General features: G+C 39.1%; 2 protein-coding genes and 1 long non-coding RNA gene across 4 annotated transcripts in view; 2 read left to right on the forward strand and 1 right to left on the reverse strand.

Moving 5' to 3' along the window:
• The window catches only part of pik3r3b (phosphoinositide-3-kinase, regulatory subunit 3b (gamma)), a 240,886-nt gene that overhangs the window by 30,139 nt on the left and 195,409 nt on the right, over positions 1 to 15,338 (forward strand). The gene's annotated exons all lie outside the window — the stretch shown is intronic.
• LOC112150196 lies at positions 1,637 to 12,451 on the reverse strand. Its single transcript, XR_002919918.2, has 3 exons — positions 12,092 to 12,451; positions 9,464 to 9,535; positions 1,637 to 1,832 (listed from the first exon to the last, which is right to left on the reverse strand). It is a non-coding gene; the product is annotated as an uncharacterized LOC112150196 (long non-coding RNA).
• Positions 12,507 to 14,736, forward strand: LOC112150194 (the record flags this gene model as incomplete). The annotated part of the gene is given in 1 exon segment (XM_024278246.2): positions 12,507 to 14,736. A coding segment is annotated over 1 exon segment (1,780 nt), but the record flags the coding sequence as incomplete, so codon positions are not given.

Raw genomic sequence — 15,338 nt, forward strand, 5'->3', positions numbered from 1 at the left:
GTGTCTGCTGCTCTATGGTCCCGTGCTGTTAAATGAATGATAGTCAAAATGTTGACTCCAATTGATTTGCATGCCATACGTGTACGGTTCTTCTTCCACTCACTTGGGTCGTACAACGTATGGGACACAAGTGATCTCTGGATTCAAACCTGCCAGCCATCAGCTTGGCTCTGCTCCCACCCAATTCGCTACAATATATTTCCTTCCAACATTTTTTATTATTATCAAACATTTTTGATAAAGCGCCACTGAGCCGCAAGGGAGTGCTTGAAGAGCCGCATGCGGCTCCGGAGCCGCAGGTTGCCGACCCCCGTCTTAACCGCTTCTTCCCTTTCGAGGTCGCGGGGGTGCCGGAGCCCATCCCGGCTACTGAAGGGCGAAGGCGGGGTACACCCTGGACAGGTCGCCAGTCTGTCACAGGGCCTCAATCACACACCCATTCACTCTCACATTCACACCTAGGGGCAATTTAGAGTCACCAATTAGCCTATGAAGCATGTTTTTGGACGGTGGGAGGAAGCCGGAGTCCCCGGTGAAAACCCACGCATGCACGGGGAGAACATGCAAACTCCACACAGAAAGGTCCCAGCCAGGAGTCGAACCGGGGCCTTCTCGCTGTGAGGCGAGAGCGCTAACCACTGCGTCACCGTGCAGCCCCTCATTGTGTACAATGTGTCTTATTGGGGCCAAAACTAACAAATTCTAAAAGAAAACCTTTTCAAAGTGGCATCAATTTCAACATTACGTATTCATAAAGATTGATTATTCCAGTAAGTCATTCCAAGTTCATCATTCAAGTCATGAACACATGATGTTGCTGAACAGACAAGCAGCGCCACCTGGCCATAACGCACCCTCGGGTTGGTAGTAGGCAGTCAGATGTTACAGATGAATTTGTTTTTTCTCGAAGTGTCATTAGCAGACTTGCATCAAGTCACAGAATTACTGGCAGAGTTTGTGTCTGACCCAGGATTGGGGCCTGTGAGTAACAGAACAAAACGAGGACCAGTACCGAAAGACTTGTGCACTCAGACATTGTTTTGTAAACACAACACAACTGCAGGCTTGTTCACCACATCCGAGGGGTTTCATACAAACCATTCACAACAGACTCCACTGCTTTGACTTGAATACCAGATGATTATTGCAAGTTCACTGACAGAGAAACACTGTCGTGAATGTTTAAAGACCATGTGACCTGGACAAATGCTGCAATGGTCTACCGTCCTGTTAACTGATGAGTGTTGGGTCATCTTTCACAGAAATAATGGTTGTCAGTAATGCTGGAGAAGGCGAGATGAGATATAGAGCGGCATTAGTATGGTCCAGACGGTTCGATTTAGTGGAGGAGGTGCAACAGTCTGGGAAGGCATCACCAGTCAGAGCAGCACCGATTTTGTTATTGTAAATGGACCAGTCACTGCACCCTCTCACCTTAAGGCCATGTCCCTCTGCAGTTACATACATTTTGTGCCTATTGCAAGGATGAATATTGGTCATGTGTGAATATATGTGGAAAAAGTGAGAAAAATTGTGGTCTTTTATGTGAAATTTTCCCAGATGTATTATGAATGAACCACTTAAAAACCACGGAAGAAGTACGAATACACCTCGAAAAGAACACATAAACCCATGCTTCATTAAATTTCTTTACTTTGACATTCAGAGCACAGGGCAGAAATCACATTGTCTCAGAACCATGGCTAGCACTTGGCGCGGGCCCTCTCGATGCTTTATTTTATTTAAACGGTCGGATTCCCTTGGTCCACACCAGTTCTAAGTCAGCTGCTAGGCACTGGTGCCTTGCAGCCTGCCTTCCTCCTGCAACAAATCTGCGCAGATGAGACGGACAGGATGAGTGAGAGACCCCCTACTTGGTACAGACTGCAGTAGGGGTAAAGATTGGCCAATTTATATACCCGACACACAATATGCAAGTCTTATATGAACCATAGATCATTATTGCGCTGTTTACATGCAATTCATTTGAGATTTGAGCGTCAACTACGTAATTTTAATGTGATATATGCGCCGTATACGTGATTTAAAAGTTATACATATGTGGTAGATGCTTAAAAAGTCCTTTAGACTACCTCTAACCCTCGACGGACATCTACACACTTTGACAAATGGCAAACACAAGAAACACTTCTGAATTATACAAGGGATGTCCCGATCCAATCACGGGATCAAAAATCAGGCCTGATCGCGTAGTTGATGACTTGATTGATATTGAATGTTATGCTTTTCTTCATTTTGATTGGTTGGACTCTCGGATCAATCCGACATGGCTCTAATTTGATTGGACGTTGGGCCGACACCACACACGGATGTTAACAAACACAGACAGAGAGACCGCGGCGCGGGCTTTCCCAATATACTTTTTAGTCCTCGGATTTGGGGGAAAATAGCAAGTCTTTCCGAGTTAGAGTTCTGAAGTCCAAGTCAAGTCACAAGTTATGGATAGTAAAGTCCGAGTCAAGTCACAAGTGAAAGGTTTGAAAGTCCAAGTCAAGTCTAAAGTCGTCAAATTCATAACTCAAGTCTGACTCCGGTCCAAGTCAAGTGACCTGAGTCCCCACCTCTGCATATTATGCATGTATCATAAAAGAAAAAAATTAAATATGTGGACAATGTGCAAAATGTACATAGCGGCAGTGTGACACAGCCTTAAGAGACATCAGAGTACCCACTAGCACACCCCCAACCATCTGGTCATGGATGATGATGCTCCGCCATATAGTGTCAGTATTGTCAACTTCAGGAAGTCGGAGTGCTTCATATGGTATGGTCAGCAACATCCCCTGACCTAAACGCATCACTTCAGAACAATAAAATAATAAACATAGTAACAGTTAAAGCATGTTGCTGTTATCATTAATATTATTATTTTTATAACATGGTCTGCTCTACATTGAAGTGAATTTATGACCCTATCTGAATCCAGCAATCTTTGTTGATCAATCAACTTTCAGGAGAAAATCATAACATTCCACATCGATCTGTTTTTTTTTTTTCTTGCAAAATGGTAGTTGCTGTGACGACTGACAAATTATTATTAAGACATTGATGCCAATTAATTTGGCTGATGCTGATGGCCTCCTTCTGCTGCAGATGGCTCTTCTTTTGATTAGCTTTTCTTTGAAGGTTCTCCTTGCCTAGCCTTTGGGTATCTGTCCTCTTGGGAATCCAGGAGTATTTTAGGATTTTATGTAGGGGGTCTGAGTCCATTTTAATTTATTTGATCCTTCTAATATATTTAACACTTTGTACTGAAACTACCAGTTTAAAAAGTTAAAGAGTTTTTTTTAATAATGTTTCGTTAAACGATTCATTCTTATGATTCGATTCATATCATAACTTATAGTTACCGATGCGATTCATAATCAATATTGATTCATTTTGATCAGTCAGATTCACAGGACATCTTAAGCCATACTTCAACCAGTGTGACTCAGAGATAAATACCAGGCACTGAACAGTGTCGGTTAAGTTTCCCAGACACCATGCATTTCTTCAAGATAATCACGTGTAAATTAAATATTTGTACAAACAAACAAGTAAATAATAATTAATGGCAAATCCATTTACATTTTAGTTTCATAAGGTTCATCCAACTGTTGTTTTTTCACATCAAAATAATACAAACAGAACATCAATAAAACATTAAACCACACTGTATGGTCACATGTTTAAAAAAAAAAAATGTTTCCACACATTGGACTGTAATGATGGATTGCTTTTTTTCCTCACATATGTGTTGTTCACTGTGATGCACTTTGTTGTTTTTATGTTATAGTAAAATAAAACTATCTGTACCTCAATCCAAATGGTATTTCCAAGATTGATTGATTTATTTCATTTTGAAGCATTTATAGTTCGATTCGATTCTGCCTAAGACAGATTAATCTAGTTGTAGAAATACAAATCAATTAATTGATTCATTATTACACCCTTAGTTAGCAGTGACCAGTCATCGTCTCTAAGGCGACAAAACTCGTTGGAAGTCCACACACCTACCACTTGAAAGTAGGGCTACACAAACTCTATCAAACGTCTCAAGCATTTGACATTGGGGCCAGCAGGCACAACCTACTTTTATTGGGGCACGTGATTGTTCAGTTTATAACTTAAACAACTTCTACAACAGAAAAAGTGTAATGAAAAAATTAAGACTACCAAAAATGGGTAAAAAAAAAGAACAAGAAAGGTTATTCTGACAAATACAATGACTAATAGATGTTTACTTCTCTATGGAAGTCTATGGGATTTTGGCTTCTTGGAACTCCAGAGGGGTGGGGTCACTCACTCTAGGTCTCATTTATAGTCGATGGTCAGCCACCAAACTTTTTAAAGACTTTAAAATCATTGACAGGCAAATTTATCTTGAAAGAGATAACAAATATCAATTATGCATTTTTTTTTTAGAAAAATCTCTTACATTGAGCAACAATGTCCAACAGGTAGAGGAGAAAAAAGGTTTTCATCTGAAGTTTAATCAAAATAGCCAACCGAGTTCACAAAAATATGCACTTGTTGTGGCTGCAGGCTTTGATGGACCGTCTGTGACATACGTATAAGTTTATGCCTGGCCTTTGCAGCAGTTTTAATTTGTTATTAATGGATGTTTTGTATAATAAAAAATTTAAATATTTTATTAGATGCAGGACAATTTTCTGTTTTCTTTTTTTGCCATAATGAATTCTTATTTCAGATCAAACTTAATTCCTGAAGGACTTTTTAATACCTTAACAAGTGGTTTACAGAATAAAGGAGTCTTCAAAATTCAAAACTAGACCTTAGATTGATTAGATTGGGAGATTATCAATATTGTGTGTTTGTGTTGAAGTTACTTGATATAATTGGGGAAATGGAAAATAGTTCTGCATTATTAAAGCAAACAAAAGTAGACAAATTTGGAGCTGACAGCACTAAACTGCAGAAACTGAGGATTCATTCAGCTTTAAACCCTTTATTACACGCATGGATTTGAAAGTGTCTCTGTCCTGCAGCGGGAAGGAATTATGCAACATTTCCTCTTTTTTTTTTTTTTATTTCTCCCTAAAGAAGTCGTGAAGGTCCTCTGCGCTCGAACGCTTTTGTCGTCTGCTTTGACTAAAACCCTTGTTTGTGGATCTCCCGGCAGCGACAGCAGCAGCTTTTCCTCCACAGAAACAGAACTTGGCTGCAGAAGAAAACATCAAACGCAGAAGCTCTGGCTCACTCCTGCAAGCGCTGGCAAGGAGACTTGGAGAAGGGGATGGTGGAGGGGATCCCAGGCGTGAGGTTTAAAGCAGCGTGTGTGTTCAGTTGGTGCTTTCAGCCCGCAGCGGAGTGGCAGTGATTAGGACTGCGCTATAAATTTAGACATTTGGAAGCGAGGAACCTGCAGCCCAGAGGACCTTCTCTGCTGCTCTCAGGCTTTTCTTCTCAAATAAGAAAGTCGAACTTTTTTAAAGTGGAATGTTTTTTTGGTTTAGAATCAGCAGCATATATGCATGATGTTACACAGCCCCAGTAAGAGAAGGGGAGGGGGGTATTTTAAGGCAGATGGGGGGGTGCTGTTGGAAGCAGAATTCTAAAATCCTCGGAGGGATAAAAGTTTAAAAGAAACTCACGGAGAAAGAGGAACAGAATTAAAAGATGATGGTGTGGATTTGCTCCTGGGAAGTTTGCATAAATTCTCCGTGATCAAACCCAGCTATGCATTGTCATACTTTTTAAAGAGGCGTTTTAATTTTCATGGCTAAAGCTGCTACAGCCTGTGGAAATGGAGGTCCTCTGTGGAATAACTTTGCTGAAAATGAAAAAGAAAGTGTGAAGACGCTGGAACTTTACCGGAATAAAACGTAATGGGAGTTGGAATGTATGGGAACAGCCTCAACCACAAACCTTCCGCAGTTTGAGGGGAAGTTTGCCTGCTATTGTCAATGCAATGGCATGATTAAGAACTTAAAATCCCTCTCCGATCTTTTTTTGATATGTTTTCACAGCATTCCTAGTGTTCTTTTAATTATGATTGTGACGTTTTTAGCCAGAATCAAAAAACGTGTCGCTTTCTAGGACATAGTTTCTGCAGAGCGGCTGTAGTTCATTAGAAATTTGTCTCCAAGTTGTGAGTGGGACTGATTGTGCAGAGTAAGGCTGTACCTACTTTCTGCCAATCACAATGGTTTACACTAGCTGCGTTTCCATTGCACATATGCACAAAAAGAAATATTTATCTATTTATATATCTAGAAAAAAATAAAAATAAAATTGCAATTACACAGTTTCTATTCAATCATAATTATGTAATCATGTAAACCACAAAAACTTTTGCATAATTTCATAGCTAATAGAAATGCAAATAATGATGTACGAATGACGCCGACCTCTCTTTAGTATTGATTTCATTCAATATTTAATGTGAAGGTTTCAAAAAGGTCATTAGCCTAAATTGGGTTTAAAACAAACACCTCTTGGTATACATTTTTAAAAACAGTTGAGGGAAGTTTCGTCTTTTTTTTAAATGTCAATTTTTATTTTGTTTTGACTTTGTCTTTTTTTATTTATACATTTACATAAATACATTTAATATTTGTTAAAAAACAGTTTGATTTCAATGTTTCCAGGTTTTTTGTTGTAGTAATAAGTTTAAGGTTTGTAGTAGTAAATAGCAATAATGTCTAAAATAATTTTAAAAAATGTTACTGTTAAAAAAGAAGCTGGGATTGTACTAAAAATGAATATGAAGCATTTTCACTAAACAAAACAGGTTAATGTTAAATTATCAGGGTAAATTGGAAAGTTGCAATAAAAAAAGACGATCAAAAGGCCTGGGACTATTAAGTTCTAAGGTGGAGGTCCTCTCTTCTGTAAGGGGCAAGTATACATCCTCCACTCCATTGTGATCATGAGCTAAATAAAAATCTATAGTATACAAACTATTTTCCATTTATTAGATAATTATTGAATTTATAAATGTACATTTGTTTCCATATTATGAACTTTTCCCAATTTATTTAGGCAAAGTAAATTTATTTTTTGTATGAAACATTGTATATATACTATTCAAAGTGCTTTACAAACAATGTTAAAATAAATATTTAAAAAAATATTAAAGTAGTGATCATTATAACAACAATAAAATGTTTTGGTTTGAGCTCAAGGACAAGAAAAAAGACCGTATCGAGATGACTGGGACGGTCCTACTGGAACATACTGGGTCAGGAGGTCAATCATGGAGTTTTAGAGCATATCAATATTTTTTTAAGTTGTAGTTCAGTCAAAGTAAAGTACTCCTTGTTTTATAAAAATGTGGCTTTATAAGCGCTTTAGGATATAAAAGTTAAAACACACACACACAAATGTAAATAATTAAAAAAGACAAAACTTTTTATCCTAAACTGGGATCCTCCATCCTGGACCCCCTCCCCTCGCCCCAGTATCGCATGCAATCTAATCTTATCAGTGTTAATCACACAATGCTTATCAAAATAATCTTCATCCCACTGAAGTGTTGACACAAAGGCACACGCGAGGGTTCACCGTAAAAGTGTCGCGTCATCACTCGGTCACAATCAGAAACCTGACTCAGCATTCTTGACTTTCATCCATTCCAACTTCTTGATACGAATGTATTTATTTTTAAATAGTTTATGCCAATGAACATCGACTTTGGCACCCACCTCTGAGAAAAGAAAAGAGAACCAAAAGAATAAAACTTATTATTTACTTAAAACAATAAATAAATAAAAAAACGGAAACACAAACAAATGTGTATTTCTTAGTTTAAAAATAGTAATATTAAAATAATAGTAAAATTGGTAAAATAATACTTACATTTAGTATTCTGAGAACTTTAAAAGCTTCACCAGAAAAATGAGTAAAGATTTATTTTACTGCATTTTATTGTTTTATTATGTCTTGAGAATCAAGAATCAAGACAATCAGCTTGCTTTTAATTTTTTTAAGTTAACAAAAATTAGTCTGTGGACATAATTAAAGATTTATTTATCAGCTGTAAGTCTAAAATAATTTGAGGGAAGGTTTTAAACAAATGGTCCTTAAGCCCATCTTACTCTTGGCTGTCAGTAACGTGACGATACATCCTCTTTCTGCGTCTGAAACGCACGCGCCACCTGAGATTACTAACTCCCATCTGTCCATTGTGATGCTGAGGTATTAACGCTAAGCTAAACCTCTGAAAAATCCAGGTTTATCACAGTGATGCATCCCACATTATCCCTCATATAACACACACACTCACACACGCACACAAAGGACAGGCACAGTGTTGGCTGAGCCTTGCGTGCCTGTAATAATGATCATCATGTGTCTGCAGCTCAGCTCAGTTTCATCTTTCCAAACAACGCATGCAGCAAGAACAGGAGAAGATTGATCCCTACGAAACACCGCAAAGTGCTGACGGTTGATGGAAGTGTTTGTGTTCTCTTCACCGCACTAATTGCACCACTAATGTCATTCCCACCCAGGAGAAGAGAGATCTGATTTTATTTACAGTGATAGTTCTTTGTCGAGCAGTGGAATACAACATTAGTAGTCTGAAATTACGTTCTGAAATCTGTGGAAAAGTTCAGGATTACTAACATTTCACCCATTCTTTTTAAGACATAAAAGAGTTTTTTTTTAAATAAAAATTAATATTTATAGCTGTACAAATAGTGGTTTAAACTTTTCACACAAAATGCAGTAAACTGTTTTAGCTTTGTGAAATGAGGTAGGAATAATGAGCAATACTTTACAATAATTAACTTTTTATGATTGTCTAGTACATGCTAATTTTTATGATTTCAATACTTTTTCCTGCTTTAGCTTTAATTTTTCTCATAAATAATCTTCAACCGAAGACGAGCTAAACGGTCATTCTTCAGAAGATGTTTTTTGCTACCATGTCTAGTTACTGCCCCACCTATTTCTCAACCTTCAACATCAAGATGAGAGCTAAATGCTAATGACGCGCCGGCTGCACAGCAACCACCAAAGTTGTTCTAGTATTCATTCGTTGCCACATCATGGATAACATGGTTGATGTTGAATGAGTAGCTTGGGCTTATTTGTTTTGAAGAGCTCTACAGAGGCACCAGCAAGCATGTTGTCTGGTTTTACCAGATCTTTCCGAGTCTCTCCCGGTATCAATGTACTTCACTTGTGCAGTGCAGCACCTGAGGGCCGTTTTAAACGTTACTGTGACTCTGTTTGAGCATTACCCAAGAGGAGGAAAATAACAAGGGACCCTGGACCCTTTTTTCCTCGCTGATAACACGACGTGATATATATTCAAATTTCTGCCACGGCACTACATCATCTGTCCGAGGTGATGTTGGCGTCTTATTCAGGCCTTGGGGGCAACAAGCTCCTTATACGTGGGAGTGGCTACGGATGAAGCGATTTTGGGAAATTGTGGTTGGTGATTTTACAGAGGAGCTGTGGATCCAACAATTCTGCATGATGTGCTCACCTATTGATGAGCTGTGTGACGCTGTGGGACCTCTTGTGGCACTTGCTGTGTAGCGCTTAGAGCAGCCAGTTCCTATCAAGAAGCACATTTAATTAGAAAACAGAGTTTCCATTGCAGTTTTGCAAAATATGTACATTTCGATATACCCCAAAAACCACCTCCTCCAAGTGTAAAAACATTTTTTCAATAAATACGTTTTTTTTTTTAATTGTGGTTTTTCCATTATTATTGGAAATCCAATGCGCAATTTCATAGTTATTGGAAATGCAGCTTATGATAGCTTTAGACTTTGCACTATTTCCATGTTTTCTGACTAAGGCATTTGTATGTGTTTTCAACCTCAGATCAGACCAGACGACCCACTGGTAACCATATTACTAGGTGGAGGAAAATAAACAACCACCATTTCTTCAGTAGCCACTAGCAAAGAGAAAAGAACCCAGCACCAAATCCACATCCAGGGGGCAGACAGGGACATGTGGCGTACAGAAGACCGCCCTCCTGGTGTCATACGAGTGCCTGAGTCCTTCTGATAGAAGTTGGATAGGATCCACTTGTGCATTTACCCTGCGGCGATGCGTGGCCAGCTCCAGCGCGATAACCAGCATGCTTTAAAGGGGCCATACCATGATTTTCTTAAACTATATCCATGTATATGATAATATATTAACTTTGGGACACTAAAAAACAAATAATTTATGAAATATTAGTTATATTTCGTGAGTCTTTTCCTACCTGGAAGTAAAACGACTAAACTCCTGAAGCTCCGCCTGCCGCTGCAGTCTACTTCATGACGTTATCCCTGAGAAATCCATCTCACTGCATTTCTTCCACGAAAATAAGCCAAACTTTTTCAAAGATGGATGCACATATCACATATATGATTGTTGAAGACAGGACACAACTGGAAGATATATAGTATTCTGCATCTAAAATAAAAGTTTTTTTTGCTGATCATCACTAGCTCAGGAGAAGTTGAGTGTTGTGTTAGTCTGGAGGCGGAGCTGTCAGAGCAGACTCTTCCTGGAGGGAGCTGTTGGCATCGTGTTTACGTCAGCATGTTTCCACCCGCTTATTTTCGTGGGTATGGGAGGGGTTGCTGCAGACAGCGCAGGTTTTTAGAGGATTACTCTTAAATGCATGAACGGATCAAAATACAGTTTTGGGGTTCTTTATAGTGAGGAATGAACAGTAAAATGCATTTAAAACCTCAAAAAGTAGAATTTTCACGGTAGGGCCCCTTTAAGGCAAACGCCACCCAGACCTTGCCACGCTGATTGAATTTTTTTCAGCAATTAAAGTAGAAAACTCTGTCCAAAAATATTTTTTTAACACTAAAAATAATGAGGACTTACTGAAGAAGTTGGGAAATACCAAACTTCACACACACAGAGGGACAGAGAGGGGACAACTAGATAGAAAATAGAGCAAGTTGCTGGAAAAGTATGTATTCTTTCTCATATCGTACAGCACTAGAGAATGCAATTTGTTCCTTTTTTAATGTAATTTTGTCATATTTGTATTCCCTGCTTCTGTTTAGCAAGCAAACTCATCACAACCTCTGCCTTTCATGTACCTGCACGATCGCAGATGCTGCAGGTGTCTGAGCGGGATGCCGATTATCTTAAAAATAAACGCAGAACACGATCGCGTTGTTTGAAAAGTATAAACACCAGTCAGAAGTACATCGCAGTTATAGAGGAGAGTCGGTACCAAATCCAGCCAACATTAGTATGAACGAGACCGCGAGATTGTGGATGCGACGCGAGCAATTAGGAATTGTATGAACCAGCCTTAAGTGGAAATTTTCTACATTTGAGGAAACTCCACCCGTTTAACTATGGAGGAATAACCGGCAAAATGCCGCCTTTTCCACAGTGAATCAGCTGATCATAGCTGGTGAAATGCAGCTTTTTCTCAATGAATCAGGTGATATACCGTTTTTGTCACTGTGAATCAGCTGATTGATGACGAAATAGTGTTTTTCTTTGTGAATCAGCTGATTGGAGCCTGTGAAATACAGTTCGTGAATGAACTGACTGCAGGCAAAATACATTTTTTTCTTTTTGAATCAGCTTATCACATAAGCAGTTATGATGTGTCAAAGAGAGAAATGGTCGACAGCTTACAACGAGGGGTTAGGGTCGAGGACTTCCGGCCAATGATTTCATCCACAAATGATGTTTGGTTTTTTTTGGGTTTTTTTTTTTTTTTTTTTTTTTTTTGCGGCCAGCAGGAGGAGGGACTTCCGGCTATTATTTCTTGAGCTCTATATTTTTTCACAAAATATTTGTTTATAGAGAAAACATTAATACCACGGTATGGGGTTTATTTTTGCAATGATTAGTTTTTCTTTTTGAAATTGAACCAAAATAAAAGCGTTTTATTGTCATTTTACTGTGTCTGCTAAGCCACATCTCATTGTTTACAGACCTTACAAATTAATATGACGTCGTTCTTATGAATATTTGATAATGGTAACGGGTTAGCGTAGCTTCTCTATAGATATAACTCATTGCTTATGGCCACCTTAGCATAACCCCGGTATCTGATGCTTCCTAACAGGACAACAAAGAGACTGGGAGAGGCATGTAACCTGAACATTCACATTACCAACAAAAACCTTACCTTTATTATCCCGTTTTCTTCATCAAATTCCTCTTTATTGTGCTTTTTCCGCGCTCCAAGGACAAATCCATGTCGGTACGGTAGTAGTTTTAAATCGCCCCGTAACGGACTGAATGCTAGCTGTCAATCATGTACGTCATCCCTGCGTGGGCGTCATCAGCTCACTACGTCCCTAACTGGGTGAAAGGTCAATTTACCCACAAATATCAGCTATACCTTATTACTACGCTTTATTTTGTTTATATCAAAAATTTAATTTAACTAAAATAAGTGGTGCAATTACTACCAAAAAAGCTACAGGTAAAATCGGACATTTTAAATCTCCTCACAAGAACATGTAGCTCTGGCGCCCCCTTGTGGCTCGGAGGCCATATGCAAGGACATTTTTTCATGTTCTTGTGTTGAAATGAATGAGGTGGTGCTGAAAAGACCGATTGCCCTTGTTAAGCCTCTTTTTTTCCCTTTTTCTGAATTTTACAAGGGTTTTACATGAACACTGATGATGTACAGCGATTTTACAATTTGTGTTAGCTTTACTCCTTTAAGAATTTGTGTGAGTGGAATACCTAAAGTAACTAGGAGTGAATACTTTTTTAAATTCGGAAAAAAAACAATTAAGTAACTTAATTAGTTTAACACAGTAACTAAAGAAAGTAAATAATTCCTCTTTAAAATAAATTTACTCAATAATCTGTCAATGATCTAAATGCAGTGTCATCAGTTGCACACACAAGCCCCGCCCCCTTGATGACATCATATAGCACGTACGACACCGGCTGCTGTGATGTCTGACTTTGCCTGTGACATCGTTTGAAGTAATTTGATATCAACGAGAGATTCCAGTGATGTCATTTGATGTCATTTTATGTCAAAGATCAACGTGAAGATTTCCTTTAAGCTGATCATGATTCCTAATAACTTCATTCCTTCGTTGAAGAGAAGATTTTCAAGGTGTGGAAAAGACATGGACCGAAACCAGCGTCCCCCAAGCCCGATGAATTATCGGATTCAAATGGAAAAAGCACGTTTTGAACAATGGCGCCTTAAAAAACAGAAGTTATTAGAACTACAGGGACACTGTAGAAACGAGGATCTACCAGAACAGGTTGATGTCGTTGACCTAAAACTTAGAAGACAAACAGAAGATCGCCAAAAGCGCCAAGAAATAGCATATAAACATCTGGAAGAGGTATACAAAAAAGAAAAAGAAGAAAAGGCTTTAAAGCACCAGCAGCTTCTTCAGAGGCAAAAAGCTGAAAGAATTGCACTAGAACAAAAAAAACTACAAAAATTGAAAGCAAGTCAGGTTGCTCAGGTTTGTAATGAACAAGCAATTGACACAACAAAACGAGAGAAAAGATGTGAAGAAAGCGCTCCAGAAACAGTTTATAGCCAAACTGAAGAGGCTGCTTTCGAATCAGACACACATGGACACTTAGAAGTGTTTGAGGATGAAGAAGTCACAACAGAGCAAAGAAAGAGAACTGTTGCTTTTGATTTAGCACTTGCTTCACAGAAACTCATAGAAGCTGAAAAGTTTAGAGCAGAAGCAACCATAAGCAAGAAGAAACCCATCTCGCAAATGCTGGAGAAAAAGATTCTGATAGAAAAACAGATCGAACTTCTAAAAATAATGGGAATGGATGATCTGGAAATGTTTGAAGAATTAAGGAACACGGGGGGGTTCCGGCTAGATGACATTATATTATTATGTCGTCATATAATTTGTCACAAGCCTCTTTTGGGTTACACAACCCTGGAGGAAATGTTAACAAAAAGAAGTCGGGAGCGTGTGACTTCAAAGCCAACCCCTGCAGCGAAAAAAATGGTCCCTCCAACACCAGACAGAGCTACAAGGACGAAAAGGGATACCAGTCACTACGGGTCCACGAAAATTTGTCCACCTACAAATGACAGTCGAAGGATGGACAACACTTCTGCCCAAGTCTCAGAAGAAAGGTTTGAGCCCAAGTACCCACATCCTCCAACTCCCAAAGATCCTAAGGACATTAAAGTGTCTGCAGCAAAGAAAAAAATGCTGCCTCCAACAGCAGTTCAGGTGTCTAGAGAAGAGAAAATACAGCATTGTACACCAGTAGTGGATTGGGAAATATGTCATCCACCATTCCCTGGTAAAGACCACTACTCTTTGGATGATGAACATCAAACATCTGAACATAACGTACAGGATGACAGACACAGCGTGGTTAAGGAAGACTGTACCTCTGAACCAAACAGACGAGCCAGCTCAGTGATGACTGATTATTCTGAAGATGGCCCAGAGGATGAGTCCAACAACAGGTGCCCACACCCTCCAATCAACAAACGTATAACATCGGTTCGGGTGTCTAGAGAAGAGAATACACAGCCGTGTACACCTGTTGAAGATTTGGAAACATGTCATCCAGCCTTCCCTGGTAAAGACCACTACACTTTGGACGAGGAACTTCGTGCATCTGTAGATGACATACGAGATGAAGTTTTGGATGATTGTTTCAGCTCAGTGGCGACAGACATCTCAGAGGATGAGGCCAACTTGAGGCAGCCCCATCCTCCACCCCGCAACCTGAAAAAGCTGAAAACTTGTTCTCCAAAGTTAGAACAAAACAAAGTCCTTCGACGATCATCCACCACAAATTATTCAAGTGATCTGGACCGAAAGATTGGCTCTCAACATCAAAACATGAAAGTTGGGTTAAATAGACCAAAACTGGAGCCCCCATCTCTGAAGCGTGGACATGATTTGCAAAAGGAAAATCTTTCATCTGCTCTTTCTGCAAAAAGTTGTCTTTTCCCTCCCATTGATCAAAAACAAGGCAGGGTTGACGTGAGCAAAGACAACAGACCAACACAAACCCCGGCACGACCTACTAGCCCTCTCATGAAAAGGCAGAAAGGAACTGAGTCAACACCAAGAGAGTCGGCAATACAGTTAACTCCATCTGAAGCGGAAGAGTTCCTTTCGCCTCTCAGAAAACCCCAAAAGACATGCTACATCCCGGGACAGAAGAAGAAGCAGTAACAGAAAGCTCGGATTCAGGCTCCATGAAGGAGGTCTTTATCTCACCTCCACATGTAGCAAGAGCCTAATAACATAACATAAGGACATCAAAGACGAGCATTTTTTGGCGATTTTCTTTTGTTTTTATATCTTTATTTATTTTTTTGGAATGTGTAATCCTGGGTTTTCACTGTTTTTAATTTTGTTATGTATTTTATTTGCACCAAAAAATAAAGACAAACACTA

This window comes from Oryzias melastigma, linkage group LG4 (genome assembly GCF_002922805.2).
Source record: "Oryzias melastigma strain HK-1 linkage group LG4, ASM292280v2, whole genome shotgun sequence".
Taxonomy (NCBI): Eukaryota; Metazoa; Chordata; class Actinopteri; order Beloniformes; family Adrianichthyidae; genus Oryzias; species Oryzias melastigma.